General features: G+C 41.0%; 1 protein-coding gene across 1 annotated transcript in view; it reads left to right on the plus strand.

Moving 5' to 3' along the window:
* The window catches only part of Tbc1d4 (TBC1 domain family member 4), a 148,862-nt gene that overhangs the window by 117,971 nt on the left and 5,805 nt on the right, over window positions 1-25,086 (plus strand). Inside the window, exons 11-18 of the mRNA XM_051195286.1 lie at window positions 589-753; window positions 5,418-5,441; window positions 11,599-11,759; window positions 13,565-13,774; window positions 17,587-17,745; window positions 18,303-18,461; window positions 20,895-21,139; window positions 23,081-23,240. Coding sequence (XP_051051243.1) covers window positions 589-753; window positions 5,418-5,441; window positions 11,599-11,759; window positions 13,565-13,774; window positions 17,587-17,745; window positions 18,303-18,461; window positions 20,895-21,139; window positions 23,081-23,240 — 1,283 coding nt within the window. The remainder of the gene's footprint in view (window positions 1-588; window positions 754-5,417; window positions 5,442-11,598; window positions 11,760-13,564; window positions 13,775-17,586; window positions 17,746-18,302; window positions 18,462-20,894; window positions 21,140-23,080; window positions 23,241-25,086) is intronic.

The following is a 25,086-nucleotide window of genomic DNA, read 5'->3' on the forward strand; positions in this document are numbered from 1 at the left end:
GTACCATATACACTCCAATAATTTTTATCACCATCAGTATAAAGAAGGTGCCATGTATGTTCTGTAAAAGCATTCTACAGGACAAGCCCCTTGTTTATTTAAAAATAAAAAAGCCCCGTGGGAGAGTCAGGCTTTTGATGAGCCGTGCTGCAGGTTCACACGGGAAATACCACAAATCTAATGTTTGGTTAAGCCAGAGATACTGTTCACTAAGATTTTGTTCACGAATATTTAGAAGGGATTTGTATCTCTAGAATAGTTAATGCTTGCACTGTTCAGTCTCAGTTTGCCCTCTGGAAATTGTTTTCCTGTAACTGTTTGTGTTTTCCTGCCCTGACCGTAACTCTGTTTTGCATGTAAACATACTTTTTGCTCCCAACGTGTTAAGAAATCCTAGCTGTGAAAGGGTGAAGCATCAGGGTAGCCCTAAGCACAGGACTGCATGCTCCTCTCCTTAGACTCTGAGTAAGACATGGTCACAAAGAGTAAATTAGTAGCAAGAACCTATCTCTATGCTTTTTCTTAGTAAATGAAGATTTTGCTAAAAGCTAAATTTTAAGACCAATTTGCTGTATTTTCTGTACTCAGCATTCTCCCGTCAGCCCGACGCATGTACAAGGAGAATAACTCTTCCTCCAGCCTTCCAAGCCTTCACACTTCCTTCTCTGCCCCTTCCTTCACTGCCCCTTCTTTCCTGAAAAGCTTTTACCAGAATTCAGGTAGACTGTCCCCACAGTATGAAAATGAAATCAGGTGAGATCGGTGTGCTGTTTGCAAAGCGCCATTTTCTTCAGTGATGCATTGCTAATGTTACTAAGAAGTGGCTGGTTAATGTCAGAGTGACTCTTACCTGTGTGCTCATCTTAATCTGCTTCTAATGTATTGACCTTGATTCCAATCAATTTGATTAATAAAAATAATTAGAGCTCGTGGTTACACCTTTTTTTTTTGATGTGTTTATATCTTTTCGAATTAAGTGTTTATGTAATAAATGCTATTATTTGCTGCCATCCCAGAATCTAAACTTTGTATCGTTGGGAACAGGATCTGGTATCATCGTGTAGTGAGAAGGCCTTCCCTAGTCTTGCTTGTATTGTTTTAGTCTCTGGGAATGTATTTTGGCACCCTAAAGCAGCTTGCTAACAGGATAGGGGCAATATCTGTAAGTACATCAAGTCGAGTGTCTCAGAGACCTTTCTTTGATTTTTCTCAGTGAAGGGTTTATGTGTTGAGGTTCACTGTACGCTGTTATGTGATGGGCTCAGGATAGGTGTCAGTAGATACTCTCAGAACATGAGAGAAATCTGAACCTTGTAGCTTTTGTTTTGTTTTTGCCCTTGGTGTAGAAAACTTATATAACTCTCACAGCACTCCCTTTTCACAAAATTAAATACCATGAGCTTTAGAGAACTGTCTCTGTGTAAGCTGGGATCATATTGGCCGTGGAAATACTAAGGGGAGTGTTGTCTCTGCAGCATGCTATGACTCCACTAAAGGGATTGCTGTGAGCTTAACAATCTGAATTTCCTTCCTGTTTTTGTTTCTAGCTTGACTCATTCATTTTTTACTACTGTCTAGTATTCTGCTTAATATAGCATGGCATATCCATTTCCCTGTTGATGGACCATGCTGGTTGTTTCTAGTTGCTTGATGATGGGCAATCCTTGTAATCAAGTAGAGGAAAAATGCTGTCAGTTGGTATGTGTGCCACTGACTAATACTCTTTTGTTTTATTTTCTATATTTCTATATTCCATGTAATATATTCTAAAAGTTAGCACTTTTGTAGATAACCCTCATTAACTAGCTACATCTGACACATCCTAGAGTTATTTCTGAGTATCTTTTGTCCACATGTGCCTGCTCTTCACATTGTATTAGCGTGATTGGGAATGTCAACTTTCCTTTTGAATTAGTGCAATGTGCTCAAACAGAATTTCATTGCTGGTGACATAAGGCCAATGAAATAGAGTTCTCAGAGGAACACTGTGGGAGAAGAGTCTGAGAAAGCCTCCTGCAAAGTAGTATAATGTAGATGAACTATGCAGTGAGTTCAGAGAGCCAACACTGTCCTCTCCACCATCACAGGATCTCCAACACTGTCCTCTCCACCATCACAGGATCTCCAACACTGTCCTCTTCACCATCACAGTATCTGCAACACTGTCCTCTCACAGGCATATGGCACTCAGCAAGTCCTTTCATAGGACTGAACTGCTGCATTAGTTGAAATAAGCATGTAGAGACATCCTTAAGTTGGGACAGGCAATCCCCCCACCTCCAATGACAGAAATAGTCATTAAGAAGCTGAAGGGTTAGCAGTGACTAGATGTAGACCATAGATCTTTTTAGAGATTTGCCGACATACATAAAGGTTATTTCCATTGTTTAATGTGAGTTTGTTCATTTGTCATCAGGAATTCATGCTTATTTGTATGTTTTATTTTTGGTGGTCCCCCCCCATAGCCCTCCATACCTCATGCTAATAGAAGGACACAGAAGTCACAAGGCATATATACATGTTTGGGCAATTTCAATATTTAGTAGCTGTATCTTTTGCAGTGTTGGTTTTGAACAAGAAAAGTCCTAATCTTCATAACATTGAAGATTGTAAATACTTTTAGATGTTATTTTCAATTGTGAGAAATTCTAAAAATCAGAGAATAGTTTTTCCCCCAACCCTTTTTTCTTTTTGAAAATATTTTTTATTTAAATTAAAAACAATCTTATTTTACACACCAATCCCAGTTTCCCCTCCCTCCCATTCTATCACTCCCCTCACCTACTCCCATCCCTCTCTCCATCCATTTTTCAGAGAGGTAGAGGCCTCCCATGGGGGATTATCAAAGTCTGTCACATCATTTGGGGCAGTACTGAGGCCCACCCCTGTGTATCTAGGTTGAGAGACTATCCTTCCATAGGGAATGGGCTCCAAAAAAGCCAGTTCATGTGCTAAGGATAAATACTGGTTCTACTGCCAGAGGCCCATAGACTGCCCAAGCCCTGAACTGTCACCCACGTTCAGGGGGCCTAGTTTGGTTTTATGCAGGTTCCTCAGCTGTCAATCTGGGGTCCATGAACTCCCGCTTGCTCAGATCAGCTGTTTCTGTGGGTCTCCCCAGCATGATCTTGACCCCTTTGCTCATCACTCCTCCCTCTCTACAACTGGATTCCAGGAGTTCGGCTCAGTGTTTAGCTGTGGGTGTCTGTTTCTGCTTCCATCAGCTACTGGATGAAGGCTCTAGGATGGCATATAAGGTAGTCATAGGGGAAGGGCATTTAAGATAGCCTCTCCACTATTGCTTAGATTCTTAGTTGCAGTCGTTGTGGACTCGTGGGAATTTTCCTAAGTGCCAGGTTTCTTGTTAAGCCCATAACAGCTCTCTCGCCAAGGTAGCTCCCTTCTTCCTTTCAATCTTCCCCATCTTTCATGGTCTCCTCCCTGCCTCTTCTCTTCTCCTCTCCTCCTCTCTCTCCTACACCCCCCACCCCGCCATGCTCCCTATTTACTCAACAGATCTTGTCCCTTTCCCCTTCTCAGGGGGTCCGTATATGTCTCTCTTAGGGTTCTCCTTGTTTCCTAGCTTCTCTGGGGGTGTGGGTATTAGACATAGAGCAACGGATAACTAACCTACAATCCATAAACCCCCAACTCTTTTAATTTAATAGCCTAGAGTCAGTAGCTCTGCAGTACAGTTTGGGTAATATAAAACCTTAAATTGTTTTCATGAAAAGCACATTAACCCTAAACACACAGACCAGTGGCTCACCAAGAAGAGAACACCATCACATCACCTATCTCCATGCCATAAATGAAAGGGTACCAGAAGCCTGCTGGCAACCCTCATCTCCTGGGTCATTACTACCTCTGACCTCACAGAGAAGAGCTGAGTTTTGCTACTTTTTGGACGCACTATAAATGGGAATATAGAAGATCCTCTATTTCTCCATCTGCCTTCTGTTGACATTGTTTTGTGAGATTCATTCCTGATTTTAGGCATACTTCAGTGTGTTTAGTTTTATTGTAATGTAGTATATTACCTAACATATCCCAGTCCACCTACGCTTTTATGAATGGACAGGTAGTTATAGAAATTTGGTTTCTTAGAGTGCTGTTGTAGCTATTATTGTATATATTAATCAGTTGTGCATACATATTTATTGTTAATGGATATGTACATAGTGAAAATATTGGATGAAATGTGTATTCTTAGGTTTATTTGGCTAACAAGTCACTTAGACATAAATACACTGCTTACAATCTTGAAGAGAATATATATTTTTATATTTTTAAATAATATCAAATTTATAGAAAATTACAAAATACTAGAGGATTCCCTTTAATCCATTCTTGATTAGTCAACTTCAAACATTTGTTGCATTTGTTGTATACATATTCATTTACAAGGCTCTCTCTATGCACAGACACATATATATGTTCTTCAACCTTGGCTGTGTGTGAGTAGATTGCTTGTATTACATCCTTTGCCATTAGTACACCAGGGTGTCTGTCCCAAGAATAATGGCATTCAAAAGCATGCTTTTAATTCAGTGGCTTCTGAACTCTGTACCTCTCATTATCACTTTTTATGGAGAGAACATCATGTACATACAATTACTATGGTATCTTCAATTCTCCATAATGATGAAGGAAGGAAGCTTCCTGTTACTTGGGAACTTAATATTTTTCTAATTGCAAAAACGGATCTCTAAATGTTCATAGTTAAGTAGGGAATAGGACACAGCAGGCTGTAATCTAACAAGTGTGTTACTTTTTAAAACAAGTTTACTGTCCTGAATTATTAAGTCATGTAAGGGTACTAAGGAAATGGAACCAATGTCTTTTGAATGTCACAGTTTCTTGACTGATAGATTCATTTGCACAGATTTGAAATTACAAAGGAAAAGGAATAAGTGTATTTGTATTATTAATACCTTAATTCAAATTAGTTTTTGAGAGCTGAACATTATTTTTCTTGGTAGGTAAGTCATAATTGTGCCTGATAATTCATATTTTTACAATGTATATTCACCAAATATGATATTTCCTTTCCAGCAACAGACATTTTTGTTGTGATGAGTTGCTTCTCAAGTTTTTAGCTTATGTTTAAAATTATTTATCTTGAAGCTTGTTGCTCAAAGTAAATGGTCATTTTAAAAAGTGATACTCATTACTTCTATTCTCATAAAAATTTTAATAAAAAAGAATAAGGCATTGCTGATAAGTATTTGAGGTATAGTTTTGATTTTATATTTCACTTGTATTTATTTTAAATATAGTTATTTATTGTGGTTCACTGTTGAGTTAATTTGCCTGTGATGAATGAATGATTTATGGAAATGCATTTTATTTTAAGTCCTGCTTTAGAGCAATTATCTCTCTTTGTACTAATGACATTCTTGTTTTCCTGTTACTAGACAGGACACTGCTTCAGAATCAAGGTGACTAACACTCTAAACACTTCCTTTAGTAAACATTCAGATTTTCCCTGTGAATAACCACTTCAGTTAAAGATACAATACTGGTTGTCTTCTGAATGCATGCTGTCATTCTGCATTTTCTAAGGGCTTTGCGTATGGATATGTGCCCTGTGGTGTAATCAGATATCATGGAGAGCCATTGCAAGCTCAAGTCCTGTTTCTACTCTATTCTGTACTGAAATTCCTTTGAAATTGAGGTCTCCAAGAAAATGCATACTGAAATTTGAAGTTTCGACAGTCTATTAGCTAGTTGAGAGATAATAATGTGCAGATGAGGAGTTTTTTTCTGGTCCTAGGAAGAGAGAAATGAACATCCTTGAGGAAGCTCACCAATGCAGTGGGATCTGGGGATGGACACAGTCTGTTTCTACTCATCATTTTGGTTACTGTAAGACATTGTCCATCTGTCATACCTTACAGATGTTGTGTTGGTCACCGTCAGGAAAACACCAACTTCCTGGCTATCGATGAGAACGATCTTGGTGACACCTATTCCTGAAGGATCATGCACGTCCTCTGGGAAACACCCAGAGTGATGCAGCCCAGTGTGGCTCTGAGCAGCTGTCCTCTGCCTATTGTACTTTCTACACTTTGCCTTCTACATCAGTCTCATGAGAACACATGCCCATCTCCCAGTCAAAAAATCTAACACTTTGATTTCTATGTAGTTGCAATAAAAGTATCAAAGATAGTACTGTGATGAGCTGTCAAGGGACAGAAACAAAAACATCCGCAGAGAATCATTTAGCCGATGTCAAGTTAAAGCGACTCTTCCGAGAGTTATCGCAGATGGCACCTTTTTTGGTAGTTGTATGTATGATCATTTATGGACTATTTCTCCCATTTCAGAACTCTGGCAGAGAAACAAGAGCATAGTCCAGCGGCAGAGCAGTATCATAGTGTGTACAAGGCTATGAGTTTAAGTTCTAGCACTGAGAAAAAAGGGAAAAACATTGTTAAGTTTAATATAAGTGTTTTGCCTTGTGGGTTTGGACATTGTCTAGCCTGAATTTTTTTTTTAACATGGTATTAGACTGATTATATTTTACTGGGTATGGTTTTATTTATCTTATATTTCAGGGGTGTATGAATAAGCATATGACCTACCCAGAGATATTTTGAATCTAACGTACAAAACATTTTCCCACTACCTGCATTTGGCATGTAGAGTTTAGTGTATGAACTCTTCGTTTGTCTTGTTTGCTTGTCTGTGTGTTCTTCCACTGACTAACCTCTCACATTTGGTTCACACTCAGATACTATAGTGATTTCCGCCAGGGTGGTGGAATCTTAGTTCTGTTTAGTCAGTAAAGATTTTCCGTAGCATGACACGTTTGCCTAGATGAAAGCCAGAACTTTCACACACTGGTAGTGCTGCTGATTCAGTTATAAATTAGCGAGTGCTGTGGGTTGTGTAGGAAAAAAAACAAAAACAAAAACAAAAAAAAAAACAAAACTAAAGTTTCATGAGTTTGCTTCCCGTGCAGCCTTCTTAAGACATTCATGGAGTTTTAGACATTAGTGAAGTTTTGTTATTTCTCTCAACTTGTAATACACAATGATTTAGATAAAGATTTTGCCAGCGGGTAGTGATGGTGTGAACTTTAGGATTCTTGTTTTTGTTGGGCACTAAGAGGTGAAGGATGGCCAGGGCACAGTTTGATGCTCAGTGGAATATGCTGTGCATCCAGCAAGAGAATGTATCTTAGTGCACAGTGAACCTCTCTTTCACTGTGGATGAGGAAAACCGTCATCGTTACACTTTCATTCGGTGCATTACCCAGTGGATTTGGTCTCATCAAAGTAAGCGAGTGTGTGGAAAAATTTCTATGTTCACAGGAGCCCAACGTTAATAGCAGTTGATGTTTAGGACTACATCTGCTTTCTTGAGGGTGTACAAAACCTCATCTTTAAGCACTAGCTGTCACATTCTATCCATAGTTTAATGAGTACCACATGCGGAGTACCCGGAGCTAGCTTCTTAGCCCAGGTGGCAATACACACAGAATCCCGCCCACAACACACACACTTGATTTCTTACAGCGCTCACAAATTGTGGTTCTTCATTGGTTGGTTCCTAGAAGCAGGAAGTATGTAAGGAATGCACCAGCCTCTCAATGGTTGTATGCTCTCCCAGCTGTACTTCCTTCCTGGTTACTCATTTTAAACTTCACAAATTTCTGATAGAGGGGGCCCCGGCATGGATGCTTTTCCTGGCTATTTCCTATGAAGCACTTTATACTGCACATGCTTACATTATCAGTCACAAAAGGAGGTGGCCTGGGGTTATATGGAAAATAAGGGGAAATATGGATACACTGTGTCTGATTGCTTTAAAAACACTTGCATGTACATATAACCCACAATGTTAAGGTATTTTCACTTTAGCATATTTAAATGAACTTATACATTTTTGAATTGCACTTATTGCAAAGCAAAGCAGTGAGACATTTACATAACTATGACACTTATGATACTGAAGTTACTTCTCTGCTGGAATAAGTTTCTCAAAAATTGGAAAGGGCTATTATCAAAGGGTTTCATGGTAACTAAAGATTGATTCCCCCCCCCCCAGAAGAGCAAAGGGTCGTCACATCTCTAACAGTTTGTTTGCAAAGACCCTAGAGCTCTGTAGGAACTGATGCAAAGGCCATGAATATTTTCACAGTAAACCATAATGGCTTGAGGGTCTGGACTATGGACTGACTGCCTGGCTCTGAGTTCTGGCTCTATCCCTCGTTGTCATAGAAATGAGCAGGAGCAGGTTATTTAGCCATTTTCTAGTTAGGGTTTCTCACCATCAGTGGAAATCATAACAGCCACCCGTTGTAGCTTCTATAGTACCCGTTGTAACTACTATAAAGATGAAAGCAACTGTGTGTGCGTGGAACTGTTCAGGACAGTTCCCGGAATGCGGTGTGCATCCCCCGTCTTCCTTAGTGTCCTCACTAGTGTAGGGGACACCAGGAGCAGTTTAGGCTTGACATAATACTTGTTCTAAGTCTTAAGTTTAGTAAGGACGTTAAAGTGAAAACTAATATAGTTAAAGCAAAAAGACAAAGGAGAAATAAAATAAAAAGCTCTCCCTCGTCTCCATCCTACAAATACCCAGCATCCCAAGTCAGGTTATAGGCATATCACTGCACAGTGTTTCCTAGTTTCAGTTCCTTAAGTTGGTTCATTCTCACCGTGCAAACTTCCGATCACATGCTGGCCAGACAGGGAGCTGCTGTAAGCTGCAAATGTACTCTGCCTGCTTAAGGTTTTCCCTAGGAGCTGCCTTCTAATTGCACTTACACGGATATGCATCTCTTCTCTTATTAAGTGAAACAGGGCAGCCTTCAGCCCATCTCAGCAACAACATGTCTTTGCAAAGCGAGGAAAGGGGTCCATATTCTATTATGTACAAGTTTCCTTCCTGTATTACTAGCACACCTTTGAACCCCTGGATTTTGACAACTAAGTTCCAGATATGGATGAAAAGTGTGCCATTCGGCAGTTTGCATTTTCAAATGTGTATCAGTGGGCTAACACCAAGGTGCTTTTATAACGTAGCCATCATAAGGGCTGCATTTGACATACAACAATGAAACTAACCCCAGCTTTGTGTTTCAGTATTTTCTAAATACTCAGTATTTAGAGGGTTTCAGCATGATTTTTTATTGAAAGGTGTTTCCTTAAGAGTATAAATACATCAGGATCCTTTGCATTGTGTTAGTCTAGTTTTTGTAGAATTACTTTAAAAAATATGAAAACGGGAAATAGTGTTTGTTGAATATTCGCATGTGAGACATTGCCTTGGGTTCTCTCTCAGTGCTCAATATTTCATAGCGTGTTCAAAAAGGGAGTTACAAGTTAGACAAGAGGCAACACCTAATAAAAAGAAAAGGTGTTTTTTATTAACAATATTGCCATTGTCAGTGCCTACAATTGTTGTTGACAGCTCAGTCTTCTCTACTACAAGTTTGTGCCAGAAAGATGTTAAGATAGATTACCAATGAAAAGTTCGAAGGAGGTTGATCTTTTATTTATTCCTGACATATTAGGTCATTCAGTATTTTCTCTGTCCATTTTTACTAAGCCTTCAACATAAATTCACATGGTTGTATAAAATACCCATATATTCCATGGCTATGAGTAGAGTTCTTGCTACTGGCTGTTTCCTACCAGAAACCAGTACTAGGTCTATGAATCAAGCTGTGAGGAAGTTACTCAAGCAAGGTAGCATTACAGAAATTTAGGTAAAGACCAGTCCATGAATATTTATCATGACAGATAAAGACTGTATGAATCAAAAATGTTGAAGGGGAAATACTTGAACTATAGCTTCTACTAGCCGACTTAAAGGTGAAGCTTTTCAGAATTGCAGGGAGTTTTGAACACCAGGGAGGTTCTCACTTTATCCATGATACATTTCAAAGGAGATGGGAGTGTATGAGATGCCTTGCGTGAATCACCCACTTCCTAAAATAAGACAGCCTGACACTTGGAGAAATGCAAGTTAGATCTTTCTTATGTCACTTGTCACCCTTAATTTAGTGAACCCAGAAGTATTTCTAAGAAGATAAGTCCAGATTAGAAATAACAGTTCTTGAGGCTAGAGATGTACCTCATTTGGTTGAGTACTTGCCCTGCACTCAGGGAACCCTGAATTCTGATCTGCTGTACCATGTGAACTGGGCATAGTGGTCCACACTTGTAACATCCAGGAGGTAGAAGCAGGAGGATCAGAAGTTGAAGGTCATCCTTGGCTAGTTTGAAGCTAGTCTGGGCTACATGAGAGGACATGTCAAAAGCAAACAATCAAAACAAGCGAAATTAGGAGGTGGAGAACCAAGAGGAAGAGGGGATAAGGGAGGTAAGGGAGAGGAGGATCAGGAAGGAGCAGGAGGAGGAGGAGAAAGGAAGGAAGGAGGCAACAGCAGCTACATTTCCTGATATCCGTAAGTGCAGACATACAGAGTAACTGTGAGAGGAAACGCAATGGACACCTTGGACATTCTCTCATATTAACTGCCACAGTACTAGCCAGGCAGTGGCTTTTCTCATTGAGTGTAGTTTCTGAACTAAGGCTAACTTTTGTGGGCATCACTACCTATAAATGTTCCTGTCTTTATCATTGTCCCAGGACAGACCATAGACTACAAAACTTCAATAAGTAAAACATTCCTACCACCAGCAGCAGCTACCACCATTGTATGGTCTTCTAAGTGCAAACAGAGTTGGTCTCAAAAGTAACTTTGAGTCACTCCGGCCTTCATTTGCACACAGCCTAGCGAATGCAGAAGTGTCTTTTCTCTAGAAACAAAGTTCTAGAGGAACAGAATTTCTAAATGTGAGTTTCACAGAGCCCCAAGGTGCAGTGATGGGACATTCTTCCCACCCAAAGGTTAGAGATCTTAGGTCAGTTTCTTTTAAAACTTAGTTGGATATCTGCCCACTCCCCCTGATGGGGAATCTCAGTACGCACCAGCATATTACACCACCTTTAAGTCTAGTTAACTTTTGTATTATTTTTTAGGTAGAGTCTCACTGTGGAGCTCCAGCTGGACTGGAACTCACAGAGACCCACCTGCGTCTGCCTCCCTTGCGCTGGTGTCAAAGGCTTGTTCCACCATACCTGATGGGTTTAAAATTAGTTTTATGTAACTTAACAATAACCCTCAGGTTGACCATCCTGCCTATATTTGTGTTATTTCCTGACATGACCCGGATGTTTGGTAGCTATGAATTCTAACAGTCACGTTGGGTTATACACTCTTGCATATACCTAGGATGAGCTGTGAGCCTTGTACAGGCTGCTTCCGTTGGATCAGGCTTGTTTCCTGGGCAGTGCACAAGTTCATTGCTTAAGAATTACTTTAAGCATATAAATTCCTTCCCTGCATTAGGACGCAGATTAGAACCAGGACTGGTTGCCTTCTAAGGAAGCAGTAGAGACAGCTGACTTTTCTGTGAATGGGCTGTGACCTCAACTGTGGTGGCTGCTGTTGCCTCTCTCTCCATTGCCTGTGCCTTGTGCTTGCCTGCAACAGAACTTTGGAATGGCTTGCGCTCCCGTTTCTCTTTGAAGTGTGTGTCTTCCTTACCAGTTACACTTTTCGTTGGCATTCTACAGTGATGGAGAAGGCAGAAAAAGGACCTCGTCCACCTGCAGCAACGAGTCCCTAAATGCCGGGGGAACCCCTGTCACCCCTCGAAGAATCTCCTGGAGGCAGCGGATTTTCCTCCGGGTTGCATCTCCTGTGAATAAGTCTCCATCAGCAATGCAGCAAAGAGGTCTGTGTGAAGTCAGTCAAGAATTCACGTGTCCTGGGCTAAGAAACAGAAAGTGTAGACATTTAGGAGAATATGGGGAATCATAGCTCTCTGTGTGCCCCGTTGCGGCTTATTTTAAGCGATCGTTATAACACGTTAGACTACATATCTGGTACGTGCTTGACTGGATGCATGAGTGAATGAGATTTCTGGCTTGGGTGTTATCCTACAATGCTGGGGAGATATGGTGTTCACAAAACTGCCATAGACAGGAAGGAAAAGCAGAGAACATTGTGCAAGGGTCATACACAAGGAGACAGAGAAGTTGAACAATAAATGGATAGATCACACTGGTCACATAGCAACTAGAAGAGAGCATGGGCAGCTCTCTGTGATCTATTAGGCCTATTGAAAAATCAGAGCAAAACCTAAAGAAAACAACAGTAAACAAGAGATGTAACTGTTAAGAGAGCATGCTCTATTATATATACCTGAGAGCCGGAAGATGATATGCAAGAGAATTTTGAAGAAAAGCGAATGAGCCAATAGTGCATATTAGAGATTTTAATAAATTCCTTTCTGAAAATTGAGAATAGGAGAGTGAACCAAGTGTAATATTTGAATAACGCAAGTGAACAAGCTCCACGTAACACTGATAAATGATTTGCCCCTGTATAGAAACTGAATCCATTTTGAGCTCATAGGAAACACTCACACAAATTAGTTATATATTTGGCCAAAGTATATGAATATGTTGGGAACTTTCACACAGTTGCGTCCGTATGCACTTCATTTTCTGATCTCAGTGGGAAAGAGAGAAGGAGGGGGACGTGAAGATTCATCACATTTATCGAAAAGCAAACATGAGAGATTTAAATATGCTGAGGTGTCAAAGAGCTGGCATCAGTCACCAAGACGGGGTAGCAGTGGCCTGAGCAGAGATCAGTGAATTTACAAACAGAATCAAATGGCATTGCTGAAAAATAAAACTGCCTAGGATGGTTCAAGGGTTTCACAGAAAAAAAAAATATTTACACTCATCTTTGGGGGAAACATATCCCAGGAAAGTTCTAGATTCATGTTGAGGGAGTGTTCAGGCCAGAGGAATTGTGAGGGACTGAGGAAGAAGGGCATCCTGGGTGGGGCAGTGAGACCCGAGGTTGGAAAATCAGCTTGGGGTGATCCTGACACATGCTATTCCCAGAGAGCTACATCTTTTTTATTGATTTCTTTGGCAGTGTCAGCCATTATTGAAATGCTTAGGAGATAGGGTCATTCTATTAATAGAATAATAATTGGCACATGCACAGAACAGCTGGAGTGGCAGGAGAGAAATAGCGTGGGTGAGCCAGGTAAGGAAACTATGCCGGGGGAGGGGTGGCCTTGGTGTATTGCTCAGAGGGGAAAGGCCCAGCATTGCTCAGCTGTGGTATCCTGTGGGACTCAGCTGGTGGACAGGGACCTCAAGAGGTCACCCACACCTACCCGCACAGCCCTGTGTAGCACAGGCTGAGCGCACACACTGGTGAATTGCAGAAGTGTCAGCCCCTGGGGAAAGGCCAGCTTGCTTTGCAGCCACTGGCTCTTGTGTTTCTGGGTGGAAAGAAGAAGTGGTAGCCTCACGCGTGTTCTTGTTTCACTGCAACAGGGAACCCTGGGAGGGGAATTCAGTCTGAATTTACTTAAATCACCAGTTCCAGTAACTCAGAGCTACTGGGAAAGCGGTGTGTGAGCACCTTTCCCTGTGCTGAGCCGCGTGCATTCTGCAGTACGGCCCCACTCTGAGGACCACTGCGGGATGCCACTCACTGTCTTCTTCTCTGCAGATGGACTGGACAGGACCGAGCTGCTCCCGTTGTCGCCCCTCACTCCCACCATGGAGGAAGAACCTCTCGTTATATTCCTGTCTGGTGACGAGGACACAGAAAAAGCTGAAGAAAAAAAGAAATCAAAGGAACTAAAGAGTCTGTGGAAAAAAGCTATACACCAGCAAATTCTGTTGCTTCGGATGGAGAAAGAAAACCAGAAACTGGAAGGTTAGCCATTCAAGCAGGGCTAAGGTCTCCATAGACACTCATTCTGGGGTGGATGCATACTCTGATTGAATATGGTTGGTTATCAGTCTGTCCGTCCGTCTGTCTGCCCCTCCCTCTCTCCTTCCCTCCCTCCCTCTCTCTCTCTCTCTCTGTGAATTATGGCTTGAGAAAGATGGGTTTTTAAAACATTTGCCTTTTTATTTGATGCAATTGAAATTCTAGTAGCCTTTTTGCATAATGGAGAGTGCAGATACATAGGAACCCTGTATTTACCGGATTGAAGTTTAGTACTGTTATGCATTACTTAAAAACTTTGGAGCACGAAAAAAGCAAATCTTTTCTTTTTGATTGTGATCTGTCAGCTTCCATGTATATTCATTTATTCTGAGAGACACATGCCCATTTCGAGCAAATTTGTCTGAGCTGTATCCAATTTAACTATCACCAATTAAATACAACCAAGTCAAAGTCTCTAGGTTTTTATTAAAGTTTTATAAATTTTCCATTTAAAATAACTTTTGAATCACTAAACTTGTAATCCAGTATTCATAAGAGCCAGTATGCTGGCCATGGCCCTTGACTGCTAGGTTTGTATATACTAAATGCTTTAGAGTATGTTTCTCAGCCCCTTGAAAAGATGATGTAATTTGTTTCAGTTCCAGTAGGATCCGCACACAGATAGTGCCCAGATCCAAAACATACGCAAATGCCATTATTTTGGACAAATTACTTCACCCAAAGGGTTTGTTTCTCTGTCTGTAAAATTAGTCATTAGCTTAAGTGGGGCTTTGCCATCTCAGGGTTCCGGCAGATGTATAGATGGTGTTTTTCTCTCACTTGATTTTGTTGTATTGTCTCCCAAAAGACATTTAAAAGTGTAGGTGTTCACGTTTCTGAGATAATTTTCTGCCATAATATCCCTTTTACTGCACCTCAATGCAAGTCACGTTTTGATTTTTTTTTTAAAAGTTTAACACCACTTATTTAGGTTTTTTTTTTTGGTTGTATTTTCTTCTCAGAATGCAAAGTGCATAAGCTACTAAATATTCTTAGGAAATAAATTAGCTGTTACTGATGTGGTCTTAGGAGGGTGTGTGACACATAGTGTACCCTCTGCAGCTCTCAAAGATTTTGGTAGGACTAGAATTCATATTTTTTCCCTTTTTTAAATTTAGATTTGAAACAAGGTTGTTTTACAATGTCAATCCCAGTTCCCTTACACTCCCATCCTCCCATCCTCCCCTAGGACTCCCATCAAACCCTAGCCCATCCCCTTTCTGCTCCCAGGGAGGGTGAGATCTTCCATGGGGTAGTATTAATATTTTTTTCAGCAATTGGTTTCATCTCATTTATCCCCTACATAAAAAGAAGTTGGCAAAAAAGATGATTAAAGTTCTTTTAAAATTTAAAGCATGGATTGTGTTTCAGTTGAGAATATATTCAGATAAAATCTTATATTCAATATCAAAGGATGGTTTTAGAATCTTGGGCTGTTTGAATGGACAGTGTCCTTGTAGGTTAGCTTAGTCTTTAAGTGACTGGTGTGGGGACACTATAGAATTTACCCGAATTCACATGGTAGCACCCAAGTGGGACAGATTATTCTAGAACACAGGGCTGCCTGTTGTAACTCTCTGGCTTTTTTGAGTATTCTGCAATACTTGCTAACTGCACGTGTGAGTATGAAACAATGGAGTGTTTTAATATAAATGATTGCACATCCACACTGAGGTCAGCTACGCTGTATAATTTTTCAGGGTAGGGAAGAAGAAGGTGGTGAGAGCTCTTCTGAAAAGGTTTTTAGCAACTCTGTGCGTGCTAACTTCATAGCTTAAGCAAAAAGGGCAAAATTCTAGTTCAGTGGCAACCATTTCTCCATGTTTCTGTTTAATTAAACAGTTGAGGGAGGATAAAAAAAAAATCAATGTTCTAATCATTTTGTCTTAGGGTCTGTGGCTAGCATGTAACAGGTTCTTAGGATTATTTGGGATGCACACTGACAAGGAAGGGTGTAGGGAAAATAAGCTAAGGAAATATGCGCAGTTCCCTCTGACGCACACTGTAAGTAGTGATGTATATATAGAGTTGTGTTTATTGTTAGCTTCGGCAAACCTACTTCTTTGAAAGAATTATCTCAGGCATGCAGGTGTCTGAGAAGCAAAGCTGAAACGCACTAGAAAGCCACCTAGTGGACTCCAGGAGGAATATTTTTGTAGCTGATCTGTCTTTTGGGTATGTCCAGACTTTTAAATAGGAACCTTTACCACCCTGCTTGAAGAGTAGTCTATTTTAAGATATTTTACTTCTTTTTGGATGGTTTCAACTGCATTAAGTAACAAGTAACATTCATCCTACTACTACTACTGTTTTTTGTGCTGTCGAGGACTTCGGATGCTTGACAAAGATTTGTGTTGCAGAAGGTAAGCTGACCAGGGGAGAACCTGGAGCTTGAGGGGCTGGAGAGCCCTCAGATCCCTGTGAAGGGACCATAAGGAAGGGTGGGGTGTGCATTCTCGTGTCTGTATCTCTTTTGTAGTCAGTTATTTAACATAAACACAGGTCAACACAGTGAGTGCTTTTATAGGCATTTCCTTTAATGAGTCTGGGCTTGTGTTTTAATCAGCAAACAAGAAAGAGTTCTGTGTCATTAAAATAAAATGAATTTCTCTTTTTAAGTTTAAGGAACAGTGGCTTGGGTCCATAACTCGATGGTAGAGAGTGTGCTTAGCCTGCACAAGGCATTGTGCTCAATCCCCAGCACCTCAAATAAACAAAAGGTTATTAAAGATGAATATAGGAACATATAGCCTTCTGTTAAGGGAGATGTGAATAACTCTACAAATAATAGGGATGCATGAAACTCTCACAGTAAAATAGTTTCCTGATTAAGGTTAATGCATGAGGTATTGCCTCCTAGTATATATATTTTGCATAAAATATTAATGCTTTCTTGGGAATTTAAATTTTATTTTATTTTTACATATGTGTTTTGCTAGCATGTGTTTCTCTATACCATATGCATGCCAGTGTCCTTGAAGAATCCCCTGGAAGAGCAACCAGTGTTCTTAACCACTGAGCCACCCCTCTAGCCTGCTTTAATAAGCCGCTGCTTCTAATGCTTTCATATCTCCCCAGAGTTGAAATTTATAGCATTGCTAACATTTATTATTTGTGTGCATGCACACTCAAGTATGTGTGCACACACATGTCACAGTGTGACTGTGGAGGTTAGTGGACGACTTTTGCCAGCTGATTCTCTCCTTCCTCTATGTGGGTCCCAGGGGTCAAATTCAGGCTTGGTTAATAGTGTCTTGAATACACAGAGGTATCTCTTCAGCAGCAGTTTGTGTTTTGTTTATACTTAGTGAAATTACTGAGTATAAAATAGTAAAAAGCTCTTAGTTACTGCATGCATTTTCTCATAGGAACGACTCAACATTTGTAAACTTCTTATGTTTCCCTCGAAAGACTTAAAAAGACTTTCCTTATTTTTATGTACCAGGGTGTTTTGCCTGATGTATGTCTGCACTTCACCTGCATACGGCGTCCATGTAGGCTACAACAGGGCATTGACCCCCTGGAACTGGAATTACAGATGGTTCTTGGCAGGCATGTGGGTGCTTGGAATTGAACTTGGGTCCTTTTATCCACTAAGCCATCTGTCCAGTCCCATTTCCTCAAAATTTTAATTTTTCCCTCCAGAGGAAAGTAATTGGGTATAGTAATAATGCATCCAGTATTTACAATGCTGTATTTTAACAAGAGGTTGGTTTTGATTCTTTGCTTTTCTTTCTTTCTCTTTGTTTTTCAAGCAAGAAGAGATGAACTCCAGTCTAGAAAAGTTAAGTTAGACTATGAAGAAGTTGGTACGTGTCAGAAGGAAGTCCTAGTAACATGGGATAAGAAGTTGTTAAATTGCAGAACTAAAATCAGATGCGACATGGAAGACATTCACACGTCCCTTAAAGAAGGTAGTCACCTTTCCATAACCTTTTATCAGTGGAAAGCTGTGGAGATGTTTTTGGTTTATGAAGTAGAAACATAATATTGTCTGGTAGCCTGTTTGTAAAGGAATGAAAGTATAGTGCCGTGTGGATGGATGGGTTTTCTTTTTCCATCTATGCCCTGGTTATAGGATTGATGAGGAATTGGTGACACTGTCCCCATGAAGGTTTCTGACTTTAACATTACTCCTTCATATTTACTGCAACTTTTCTGATGCTTGGGGTTCTTGTTTACTGAAGAAAAGATCTGTGCCTTAGTAGACGTCTCTAATTGTTGCCATGAAATAGTGCAGACTCACCGACTTGACTCATCATGAGCATTTGATGGGAATATAATTTACACATAATTGGGAGGGGTCTGTGGGAAACAGCTTGCCAAAATACGCTGCTCTTCGCACACTGGAGGACACGAGCTGAGGGCAGTGTGCAGAAAGGAGAGCTTCCGTTTTCACCGTGATGTGATTCGTCTGCTGGAGCTTTATTCCCAAACTCACGATCTGACTTCTGCATCTCTTGCATTGTAGGGGTCCCCAAAAGTCGGAGAGGGGAAATTTGGCAGTTTCTAGCACTACAATACCGCCTGAGGCACAGATTGCCCAACAAGCACCAGCCTCCAGACACCTCCTACAAGGAACTTCTGAAGCAGCTCACTGCTCAACAGCATGCCATACTTGTGGATTTGGGTATGTCTGTGGACTGGGTTATCATTTACACGAGCAAAGGGCACCTTAGCATTTGTTGCTTGGTTAACATTGCTAAAGAGGATGATTGGCATCCACTGAGCTGCTGACCCCTTTGTCTGAGTAAGTTGGCCTTATATTCAGATTAAAGAACCATGAGTGTAATATTCACCCCCAAAGTGTCCCTCTGATGTAGGGATCACTGTGAAGGCCATATTGTGGGACGCTCTCAGTCACCGAATTTTGAACAACCGGTGTGTGTGTATGTATGTGTGTGTGTGTGTGTTTATAGTGCTGGAGATAAAACCCAAGGCGGTGGGCATGCTAGGCAAGTGCTCCCCCACTGAGCTACCCCCTCAGCCAGGCAACTCTGTCACGATCAGTGCTGATTTTAAAATAAGTTGAAAGGAAAAAGAAATATTTAACAGGGCTTTGGAGACTTTCTGACACTGCTGAATACTAACTTTTAGCAATCACTGTAAAAACTAATGCCATACTCATCCAAGTAGGAACTGTGGAATGTCTAGATAATGGCAAATCAGAAGGCAAGCAGCCGTGTGGGTGGACAGGAGGGTGGATCATGTGCTCTACTGAGATACATCCCCAGTCCCCAGATAGTATGATTTTAAAAAGCCTTTTTTCTCTAAAGCCCACCCCCTCTCTCTCACACACACATTACTATTTTGAAGTATCTAAAATTTTTGTGTTGGTTATTTATTTAATCACTACCTTTAGGAGCTGATCGCTATCAGGTAGCCAGATCCCCCCAGGTCCCCGGGTGGTAAGGAGAGGGATACCTTATCTTTGGGTTCAGTTTATATTAGGCATTTAAGAAAAACCACTGGCTAAAAAGCTAGTGTTTGCCTCTGTTTTTTTCATTGACAAACAGCTTTTCTTGGGGGAAGGGCTCAACTCAATTACCATATTTTCATTCCAATAGAATTAAAGTGGAAATGTTACAGGGAAACTGGGCACCAGTCATTGTCCTGACTGTGGGTGCCACCAGGCTGCTTTTCTCCCAAGTCTATTCCTTTTCTTAACTGAGAACTGGACTTGGCCTTCCCCGTGGTCCCTGCCAAGCTGTGACACAGTGTTGGTAAATGGGCTACGAGATGTAGACTAGGGCCTTGCGGCCGGAGCCGGTCTGGATGTCCCCAATAAACAGGAAAATGGTGAGTGACAAAGATGGAGTTCTTGGATACACAGTTTATTTATAACTTTTTCTTAGCAAAGGATTTGAGGGAGAAATTAGGTCTCTAATTTTAAAAACTGCTTATTTGCCTCTGCCAGTGGCCATCTGCGTTCCTCTATCCTCTCTTTCGCTTCCTTAGGCTGCAGAAATAATCTTATCAGTTCCTGGGAAGAAAAAAAAAAATAAAATAAAACGGAAAAGGAAAGCAGAAAGCACTTTTAAGCTTATGTGCTGGAAAACAATTTAAAATTTTCCACTCTTGCAAATTCTAATTGACCTGAGTAGTCATTTGACAAGGAAACTTGTATGGTCCTCCTTTTCTGGTGGCTCAAGGAAAGTCCCAAACTAGTGCCAACAGCTTTGGTGAGGAGGGTGGCTCTCTGTGGCGGCAGCAGATATCAGCGTTTATGAAATGCAAGGCCGAGTTTGTTTGCTTATTGGTGTCTCCACGGTAATTTCCTATCCATAGGTAAATTTAGGCAGAAAAATTTACTTGAAATCACATTGAACTTTCACTCTCTTTATCTTCCTTGGACATGTGTGTGCATATATGTGTGCACATATGCATGTTTGTATTATGTTCATAAGTTGTATGTATTTTTTAAAGAGATTGCATTGTTTATAAGAAGAGAGAAAAAAAGTTATCTAGAAAAGCAGAATTCCTAAATGATAGACTCTCTGTAAAAGAAAGTAAAACCAGACAAATTCCTCCAGTATCATTATCACAAAGCCACAAAATAAAAAGTAAATCTGGTTGTAGGTTACCAAGATTTTGTCTTAAATAATGACACCCCATAGACTTTGATTTGCATTAGACAGTGCTCTTTCTGTGACTTTGCCTTGATTAGGCCTCACCCTCCCTGGGGAGCAGAAAGGGGATGGAATGGGGGTTGGGTGGGAGACAGGGGAAGAGAGGAGGGTGAGGGAACTGGGATTGCCATGTAAAATCAAACTCAAAAGCAATCTGAGTTTTACTCTGTTATACCTCTTGGCTCTGCCGCCGTCGAGGGCAGATTTCTGTTGAATGGCATTGCTTTTTTAGCTCTCTGTGTCATGTGTGTGGAACATAGGACTGCCATGGTGGTGAGGGGGAGTGGGGTGGCGAGGGGGGAAGGAGAGAACAAGAGCCTCTGAGATGAAGATTCCCAGCAACGGCCAGGGTTGACAGTGCTGGTTATTTCCAGAGGACGCTGTGTTGGGTTTTCCCTCTGACTTCTAAGTCTGGTTCTCCTTTCCCTCCACAGGGAGGACGTTTCCCACCCACCCTTACTTCTCAGTACAGCTTGGGGCAGGGCAGCTGTCCCTCTTTAACCTGCTGAAAGCCTACTCTCTGCTGGACAAAGAGGTAGGCTACTGTCAGGGGATCAGCTTCGTGGCCGGAGTCCTGCTTCTGCACATGAGCGAAGAGCAAGCCTTTGAAATGCTCAAATTCCTTATGTACGACCTGGGCTTCCGCAAGCAGTACCGACCAGATATGATGTCACTTCAGGTGAGGTGGCGGCTCATGGTGAGTCAGCTGTGTAGGAGGCCTTCAGCGGAAGTCTCAGTACCAGCCCTTTCAGAATCATAGTTCAGAGTTCAAGAAATCTAGACCCGCTGTCTTAGAGTTTGGGCACATGTGTGGATATGGGTTAGTCATTGTTTGAGGGATTTGAGATTTTGCTAAGTGTCCACGTGCTTAGGAAAGCATACAGACAGTGCTCACCAAGGCATTTAACTATAGCAATCTAATTCTTACTTGGCAGCCTGTGTATAGATCTGCTTAACAGGCTAAATGATGTTTTATTCTGAACAGTTTACTTATACTTTATATCAGAGAGAAAACATTGGTACTTGTAAGGAATTAAGTTAACTCTGGTTTTCAGAAAACAATTTCTTTGTTATTCGCGTTTCAGAGAAAAGAAGCTGTATTTGAACAGTGATTTTGGTCCACAGGCAGAAAGATTTCGTTGCAAACTTAAAATACAATGTATTAGAGAATTCCTAATAAAAATGTAACCCAGCATAAGCCTAAGTTAGTTGGATTCATATGTTAGCAACCATTATGATTCAGGAAACATCACAGAAGAGTCCTAAGTGGTAATCCCTAAGCACATGAACATAAGAGCAACATTAAGTGGGCTCAGTGGGTTGTGCATGTGTGTACATGTATGTAACAATAATAATTATAGGGGAGGTCATGAATCCATGTTGGAAGTAGAAGTGGGAGTCAGGGAGGAATGTTTGCAGTGTGCTGTGTCAGAGATACTCAGAGAATCATAAAAATGATCATTATGATTACTAAGAATATGCTTCCTCATTTTGGAAACGTAAATGTTCTTGTGACATCATCCTAGGTGTCACCGTCCTAGGAGTGCTGAACTCCGTGCTTCAGAAAAGTGAAACAGGACATCTTTTTAATGTCTAGAGCAGGGTGTCAGTATGGTTTGATCCCTGAGGTTTTCAAAGATGGTGCAGGTACCTTCCCTACCTACGCCATTGAGCCTGGCTTCCTTGAGAGCAGGTCTGACTTCTTGTTTCACCCTCAAGTGTGGGCACTACTTCGATGGAGGAAACATTCCTAACCTCGAGTTTAGAATATAGATCGCAGAATATAAAATCTTGGAAATAATAAAATGGCAAACATTTGTTTCATCATTATGGTCATAGCTGAACAAGAACAGAATGCTTTATCAACATGCTTTCTTTTTCCTCTGCTAACTAGGTTTGTTTCTGAGCTTACAAAAATACTAGTTCTTCTGCTGATGAACACCCACCCCGTCTAGGTTCTAAACCAGAGCGGGTCTAGGGGAATGTCTGATTTCCTTCTGGTCACGACCTTCTGAGATAAAAATCTCATTACAAAACCTCTTTTCATGTTTGCCTGCTGCCAAGCTGTTTACCCGTGACTTTCTGTGGCCCTGGTTCCTTCCCTTCACGGTTTGTGTGGAAGCCCAGTTTCCAGGATCCGTGTTGTCGATAAGACTCAGACGGGATTGGCAATGTTTGTGTGCAGCACTTGGTACAGATTCATGTTTCCCCAGGAGGTGTCTCGTTTTTAGTTTATGCTCTGGAAACCGTTCTTGACTTGATAACGTGATTGGTTGTTAGCATGCATTTTTATTACTTTATATCTCTTTATAAGAAAAGGTTCACGTTCAGCAGGAGGCATTGGAAATCTGTTAGGAGACTCAAAAATAATTCTTTCTATTGGAAAAATGATGCTCTTTCCACACATATACACCATACCAAGCACACAATAGAAAGACTTGATTGTGAGACTTAGTTGAATTTGCACTGGCCTGAATCATGCTCGAAATACAGTGACCTTGCATTTGGACATCATCTTTAAAGTTCTTAAATGTGTGTGAGTTCTTGAAAGTCTGTATATTGGACGGAAACACCTGCAGATTGCTGCAAGTCTTCTCTTTCTTCTGTATACGCACCACAGATCCAGATGTACCAGCTGTCCAGACTTCTTCATGACTACCACCGGGAGCTCTACAATCACCTCGAGGAGAACGAGATCAGCCCCAGTCTATATGCTGCTCCCTGGTTCCTCACGCTCTTTGCCTCTCAGTTTCCCTTAGGATTTGTAGCCAGAGTTTTTGGTAAGTGACACGTGCGTTCAATAGGGACAGTGTTATATATTCTCCTGCGGCCATTGTCAGCGAAGTTCCTATAGGGCTAGGAAAATCCTAAGCATTATCCAAATACAGTAGAACACACTTGGGCCCCTGTGAGCTTATATTTATTTGTATGGGCAAACCTAGAAAACTCAGTTTTCAAATCTGGATTAGGGACAGACTGTATAGTTTTCTGGATTTTTATCTTCCTGGGTCTTCCATCTTTCTCTCATCACCTTCTTCAACTTGGACTCAAAATACAGAGAAAGGAACACAACTGCTGTGCTATTTATTATGGGTGCGTTTTCTAGTGGCATTTCTTGGTCTTTCTGTTGTTAACATGTAACTTTTGTTCCTGTCTCATTGCTTACATAGCTACCCTTACTGCCACTGCAGGAGCCATAGCCAACCTCTAAGACTATGGCTAAGAGGAAAATCACTGAATGTAGACAGGTATACTATTGTGTAGCTACTTTGCTCCAACCACAGTGTTGGCAATGGGAGAAGGGAGAGGGCGGCATGGCTTGTGTGCCTTCTTGGGTCTTCAGATCTATTCACAGGTCTTAAATGGGTTCATCGAAGTATCGTAAAAAAGACATGAGGCTGAGTGTTGGTGTACACACCTGTAATCACAGCACTTTGGGAAGCCAAGACAGGAGGATTGTGAGTTTGAGCCTGCATGAGCTACATAACAAATCCCCATCTGTCTTAGCTATGTTCTCTGTTGCTGTGAGAAAACACCGTGACCAAAGTCAACTTGGGAAGGAACGGGTTTATTTCAGCTCTCACACCACAGTCCATCACTGAGGGAAGTCAAGGCAGGAAGCTTGAGACATGAGTAGATTCAGGGGCCATGGAGACATGCTCCTCATGGCTTGCTTAGTCTGCTTTCTTCTGACACCCAGGACCACCAGCCCAGGGGCGGCACCATCCACTGTGATCGGGGTCCTCTCGCATAAGTCATCAGTCATAGAAAAGTGCACTACAGTTTTGTGTATAGGCAATCTTATGGAGGCATTTTCTCAGTTGAGAGTCCCTCTTCCCTATCAGCTCTAGCTTGTGTCAAGTTGACATAAAACTGGCCAGCACAGCATCTAAAAACAGAACAGGAAATAAAGACATCAGCAATTACTGTTAGCTAGACATTTATGCAGTGGTGTTGGCTGGGACCTCTGTAACCTGCAGGAGGCTCCAGCATTTGCTGGTTCTATAAATCCATCTAGAGGCTGGGGCAAAACCCTCAGTATTTATGTACCACTGTGCTAAGTTGGACCTTTGCATGTATTTGGTCAAATTTTAAGTACTCTCTAATTTTAAGTCAAAAACTGTTTTTTTTTTTTTTTGAAGAACTAGTATAAAACTCAGAAAAAAATCAGATTATAACAACTAGAAAAATGTTAGGAGAAGCTTGAGTTTTGAGTATGTGTGTGTGTTACATATACGTACTCGGCATTCTGGTTTAGCATCCGTTTTTGATGGGAGGTCTGATACTGCCTTCTGACAACACTGAAGCTGAAATGTAACGTCCAGTTGCACTGCATGAACACGCGACCCCAGGGTGTCTCTTGCATGTTGGATATACACCACTTTTTTTTCAGTGGAGTTTTCTGTGGTGCTTTGGAATCTGATAATGGGTCTCCTAAAAATTCCTCTAAATGTGTTTGTGTCCAGTTGAATATAGATTTAATTACATATTAATTGGCTCATTTGTTTTTGGATTATGAATAGTTGAACAGTACAAGTTGATTTGTTGTTATGTTCTGTTGTTAAGAAAAACCTGTTGGTTGAGTAAATTTATTTGAACTTTACCTAGGATCCATTAAACTTACCA

The sequence above is a fragment of the Phodopus roborovskii genome, unplaced genomic scaffold, assembly GCF_943737965.1.
Source record: "Phodopus roborovskii unplaced genomic scaffold, PHOROB, whole genome shotgun sequence".
NCBI lineage: Eukaryota > Metazoa > Chordata > Mammalia > Rodentia > Cricetidae > Phodopus > Phodopus roborovskii.